The sequence below is a fragment of the Hyla sarda genome, unplaced genomic scaffold (genome assembly GCF_029499605.1).
Source record: "Hyla sarda isolate aHylSar1 unplaced genomic scaffold, aHylSar1.hap1 scaffold_1516, whole genome shotgun sequence".
NCBI lineage: Eukaryota > Metazoa > Chordata > Amphibia > Anura > Hylidae > Hyla > Hyla sarda.
Window position 1 is genome coordinate 52,400 of NW_026608150.1, and position 5,997 is coordinate 58,396.

General features: G+C 54.0%; 1 protein-coding gene across 1 annotated transcript; it reads right to left on the reverse strand.

Annotated features, from left to right (window-relative positions):
- Positions 1-328: 328 nt before the first annotated feature.
- Positions 329-5,470, reverse strand: LOC130309183 (inactive protein tyrosine kinase pTKL-like; the record flags this gene model as incomplete). The annotated part of the gene is made up of 3 exons (XM_056552298.1): positions 329-406; positions 4,514-4,561; positions 5,375-5,470. Coding segments are annotated over 3 exons (222 nt in total), but the record flags the coding sequence as incomplete, so codon positions are not given.
- Positions 5,471-5,997: the final 527 nt, after the last annotated feature.

Sequence of the window (5,997 nt, forward strand, 5' to 3'; positions counted from 1 at the left end):
CTGCTGTTTCCCCCAGTGGCACAAGCTGCTGTGGTGCAAATGGTGGTCACCATCAGCCCCACCATGATAGAGTCCATGTTGTCCCGGGTGAACTGGAACACCCGAGTGAGTCCATTAGATGGGGCACAGTCCCTTGGATCCCGTTACATGTCCCAGCCTTGGAAGCAGTCTGACCAGCGAGGCTGGGATGGCAAGTTCCCAAGTTAAAGGAGTCTACCCATAATAATTCTACTGTATATCACTAACTTTCCTTGTGAAGTACTTTTGTTCTCCACAGGTTATGCAACGTTTAAGATGAAGTGCCTGACGAACTTGTCAGGAAGTTTATTTATAACCATTTGCATAAGTGTATGTGCCCGGCTTTTAGCCGTGATCCCTTACTAAGAACTCCCAAAGTGTCCCAGGACTGTGGAGCGGTACAATGAAAGTATGTTTATTCCGTTAGAGTAATTTATTTTTGCTCATTCTCTTTGCACAAGTAAATACTTATGTTGGTGTACTATAATGGTTATTGTGTATTGTAATAAAATGTATGTAATGTGTTTGTACAAAGTGTCATGGTTTACAGTGTCTGTTGTGCATGGCAATTTATATAAGAGGTATCCTGACCCGGTCAGGAAAAGCGTAGCCACTACCTCAACATAAGGACAAATTCCCGCAAGGTACAAAGATGAGCTCACAATATAGTGTATAAGGTTATGTACCACACATAGTCCGTTCATATGTAAACACTTAAGGACTGTAACATTACTTGTAGTCCGGGTCCACAAAGGTCCAATGTATATATATCTGTCTAACATTTTTCTGTCCTTGTGTTCAGGGTACTCTACTGGCCAGAGGGTTCCCCTGAAACTAAAAGTGAGACACGAGTAGAGGCAGAGTACATCAGAGGTAATATGTTATATAGTATCACACTATTGTTGAGTTCTGGGGAGAAGAGTTAAGAACCAAAGGGGCCCCAGCAGCCAAAGCATTGGGTAGATAGCCTCCAGCAGCCCAATCTGCAAACTTGTGTGTATTATGGTCTAAAATATGTTACTAGAGTAGTTAAAAAGCTGGTCAATCCCACATGTTTACCAAACCAAGGAGCATGTTGGACAATTAAAGTGCGACATGGACTCGTTTCTACCTTGTTCTATAACCAGACCTGTGAAGGACATTTTGCATAATGCCCAAGGAACTGTCACTAGGCCCCAGTGGCCACTTCAGTCCTCCAACCTCCAGGACTGGGCATCGAGGACGACTATATATTTAAGAGGGGGAGTTTGTGGTGGCCCAGTATGGGAGATGTTATCCTGTACTCTTGCTGTCCTGTCAGGCATCCTCCTTTGGTGTCCCCAGGGCCCCTTGCACCTGTTTCCCCCTGAACATATGTTTTGCAGTGTATTGTATTATAAAATGTGTTGTATCTTTAAGAGTTATGTCATGTGATTGTTACCCAGGAGGTACCAGTGATCAAGTGATGCCAGGGGTGACCTATGGGCTCCCTGCTAGTCTCCCCATATAAGCCCTGGGTGGAGCTTCTTTCTCTTTCTTCCTTATGAGGTCCAGTGCAGTCCTGTCTAGTGTGTGTGTCCAGAGTGTTGGAGACCTCAAAGTCCAGTCCTGCAGCCGCCATCAACAAGTCAGTGTGATCTGCATTCAATTGTCCAGTCCTACTACAGGTCCCAGCAAGCCCTTAAGGTCTCTGAGTCACCTCCTTGGGCCCTGGCTGAATTGTATAGACTTTACCATCTGTCTACCCTCAGTACCGTTATCCGAAACTTGGTGATGGAGTCTCTATTGCCCCCGTGCCTAGCCCAGGATCCATCTGCCCCTAGGGTAACAACAGCTGCCCCACTATGACATATAGATAGACGGGGGGGGGGGGGTGTCTGTACAGACCATAGGGGCATCATTTGAGGGATGAGGGACTGTGGAGCCCTCGAGACCTCGATACAGAAAAGAGACACAGCCGGCTCATATAGAGTGACAGTGAGGACCGTTGTGAGTATGGGGGGGGGGGGCTGTACAGACCATAGGGGGCATCAGATGAGGGACTGTGGGGTCCACGAGACCCTGATACAGAAAAGAGACACAGCCGGCTCATATAGAGTGACAGTGAGGACCGTTGTGAGTATGGGGGGGGGGGCTGTACAGACCATAGGGGGCATCAGATGAGGGACTGTGGGGTCCACGAGACCCTGATACAGAAAAGAGACACAGCCGGATCATATAGAGAGACAGCGAGGACCAGTGTGAGAATGGGGGGCTGTACAGACCATAGGGGGCATCAGATGAGGGGTGAGGGACTGTACTGCCCCCGCCACTCACAGCCACACCTCCCCCCCCGACAGCCCCCACCATCCCCCCACCCACAGACCCCCCCCCCTCCATGCCAGGCCCCCCTTTTATTTTCCAGCTCGCACTGGAGACCTCAGACATGGACTGTGTGTTGGACGACACATATGTTGTGAGACAGTGACGCAGGACGCCAAGAGCTGCAGTGTAGTGACAATGTATCAGCCACAGAGAAGTCACCTGAAGCCCCATAGCACCAATGCACAATCTGTACCCGGCCCGACCTCCTGCACTTGTTGTCCCAGGGCCCAGGGGGGGGGGGGGGGTGATTTTCACATCTGCCCCCTGTAGTTTTACTCTGGTCAGACAGGAACAAACAGTTGGGAAGTGTAATGTTGCCCCCTGCAGTCCAACTGTGGTATTACACATCACATAAAATCCTGGGACGACACTAAAGCCAAAACCTCACAAATACTGATGTGACAGAAGGTTCAGAGAGAACAGAGTGAGAGCCATCAGGGTACAATCAAGGGGAATGGGGCAGAATATGGGGCAACAAAAACTGGGTAGGACCAGTGATCGAAGGGCATAGATGGGAGACGATGGAGGAAGGAGAGGATATGGGGCAGAGGAAGGAGAGGATACGGGGACAGAGGAAGGAGAGGACACAGAGGCAGAGGAAGGAGAGGATACGGGGGCAGAGGAAGGAGAGGACACAGAGGCAGAGGAAGGAGAGGATACGGGGACAGAGGAAGGAGAGGACACAGAGGCAGAGGAAGGAGAGGATACGGGGACAGAGGAAGGAGAGGATACGGGGGCAGAGGAAGGAGAGGATACGGGGACAGAGGAAGGAGAGGACACAGAGGCAGAGGAAGGAGAGGATACGGGGACAGAGGAAGGAGAGGATACGGGGGCAGAGGAAGGAGAGGATACGGGGACAGAGGAAGGAGAGGACACAGAGGCAGAGGAAGGAGAGGATACGGGGACAGAGGAAGGAGAGGATACGGGGGCAGAGGAAGGAGAGGATACGGGGGCTCTGTACACTGAGGACAAGCAGGGCTCTGTACACTGAGGACAAACAGGGCTCTGTACACTGAGGACAAGCAGGGCTCTGTACACTGAGGACAAGCAGGGCTATATACACTGAGGACAAGCAGGGCTCTGTACACTGAGGACAAGCAGGGCTCTGTACACTGAGGACAAGCAGGGCTCTCTACACTGAGGACAAGCAGGGCTCTGTAGGAAGGAGAGGATACGGGGACAGAGGAAGGAGAGGATACGGGGGCAGAGGAAGGAGAGGATACGGGGACAGAGGAAGGAGAGGACACAGAGGCAGAGGAAGGAGAGGATACGGGGACAGAGGAATGAGAGGACACAGAGGCAGAGGAAGGAGAGGATACGGGGGCAGAGGAATGAGAGGATACGGGGGCAGAGGAAGGAGAGGATACGGGGACAGAGGAAGGAGAGGATACGGGGGCAGAGGAAGGAGAGGATACGGGGGAAGAGGAAGGAGAGGATAAGGAGGAAGAGGAAGGAGAGGACACAGAGGAAGGAGAGGATACGGGGGCAGAGGAAGGAGAGGATACGGGGACAGAGGAAGGAGAGGATACGGGGGCAGAGGAAGGAGAGGATACGGGGACAGAGGAATGAGAGGACACAGAGGCAGAGGAAGGAGAGGATACGGGGGCAGAGGAATGAGAGGATACGGGGGCAGAGGAAGGAGAGGACACAGAGGCAGAGGAAGGAGAGGATACGGGGACAGAGGAAGGAGAGGATACGGGGGCAGAGGAAGGAGAGGATACGGGGACAGAGGAATGAGAGGACACAGAGGCAGAGGAAGGAGAGGATACGGGGGCAGAGGAATGAGAGGATACGGGGGCAGAGGAAGGAGAGGATACGGGGACAGAGGAAGGAGAGGACACAGAGGCAGAGGAAGGAGAGGATACGGGGGCAGAGGAATGAGAGGATACGGGGGAAGAGGAAGGAGAGAATACGGGGACAGAGGAAGGAGAGGACACAGAGGCAGAGGAAGGAGAGGATACGGGGGCAGAGGAAGGAGAGGATACGGGGACAGAGGAAGGAGAGGACACAGAGGCAGAGGAAGGAGAGGATACGGGGGCAGAGGAAGGAGAGGATATGGGGCAGAGGAAGGAGAGGATACGGGGACAGAGGAAGGAGAGGACACAGAGGCAGAGGAAGGAGAGGATACGGGGACAGAGGAAGGAGAGGATACGGGGGCAGAGGAAGGAGAGGATACGGGGACAGAGGAAGGAGAGGACACAGAGGCAGAGGAAGGAGAGGATACGGGGACAGAGGAAGGAGAGGATACGGGGGCAGAGGAAGGAGAGGATACGGGGGCAGAGGAAGGAGAGGATACGGGGACAGAGGAATGAGAGGACACAGAGGCAGAGGAAGGAGAGGATACGGGGGCAGAGGAATGAGAGGATACGGGGGCAGAGGAAGGAGAGGATACGGGGACAGAGGAAGGAGAGGATACGGGGGCAGAGGAAGGAGAGAATACGGGGGAAGAGGAAGAAGAGGATAAGGAGAAAGAGGAAGGAGAGGACACAGAGGAAGGAGAGGATACGGGGGCAGAGGAAGGAGAGGATACGGGGACAGAGGAAGGAGAGGATACGGGGGCAGAGGAAGGAGAGGATACGGGGACAGAGGAATGAGAGGACACAGAGGCAGAGGAAGGAGAGGATACGGGGGCAGAGGAATGAGAGGATACGGGGGCAGAGGAAGGAGAGGACACAGAGGCAGAGGAAGGAGAGGATACGGGGACAGAGGAAGGAGAGGATACGGGGGCAGAGGAAGGAGAGGATACGGGGACAGAGGAATGAGAGGACACAGAGGCAGAGGAAGGAGAGGATACGGGGGCAGAGGAATGAGAGGATACGGGGGCAGAGGAAGGAGAGGATACAGGGACAGAGGAAGGAGAGGACACAGAGGCAGAGGAAGGAGAGGATACGGGGGCAGAGGAATGAGAGGATACGGGGGAAGAGGAAGGAGAGAATACGGGGACAGAGGAAGGAGAGGACACAGAGGCAGAGGAAGGAGAGGATACGGGGGCAGAGGAAGGAGAGGATACGGGGACAGAGGAAGGAGAGGACACAGAGGCAGAGGAAGGAGAGGATACGGGGGCAGAGGAATGAGAGGATACGGGGGAAGAGGAAGGAGATGATACGGGGACAGAGGAAGGAGAGGACACAGAGGCAGAGGAAGGAGAGGATACGGGGGCAGAGGAAGGAGAGGATACGGGGGAAGAGGAAGGAGAGGATACGGGGGAAGAGGAAGGAGAGGATACGGGGGAAGAGGAAGGAGAGGACACGGAGGCAGGGGAAGGAGAGGACACAGAGGCAGAGGAAGGAGAGGATACGGGGGAAGAGGAAGGAGAGGATACGGGGGCCGAGGAAGGAGAGGACACAGAGGCAGAGGAAGGAGAGGATACAGGGGCAGCGGAAGGAGAGGATACGGGGGAAGAGGAAGGAGAGGATACGGGGGCAGAGGAAGGAGAGGATACGGGGGAAGAGGAAGGAGAGGATAAGGAGGAAGAGGAAGGAGAGGACACAGAGGCAGGGGAAGGAGAGGACACAGAGGCTGAGGAAGGAGAGGATAAGGAGGAAGAGGAAGGAGAGGATACGGGGCAGAGGAAGGATAGGATATGGGGGCAGAGGAAGGAGAAGATACGGGGGCAGAGGAAGGAGAGGATACGGG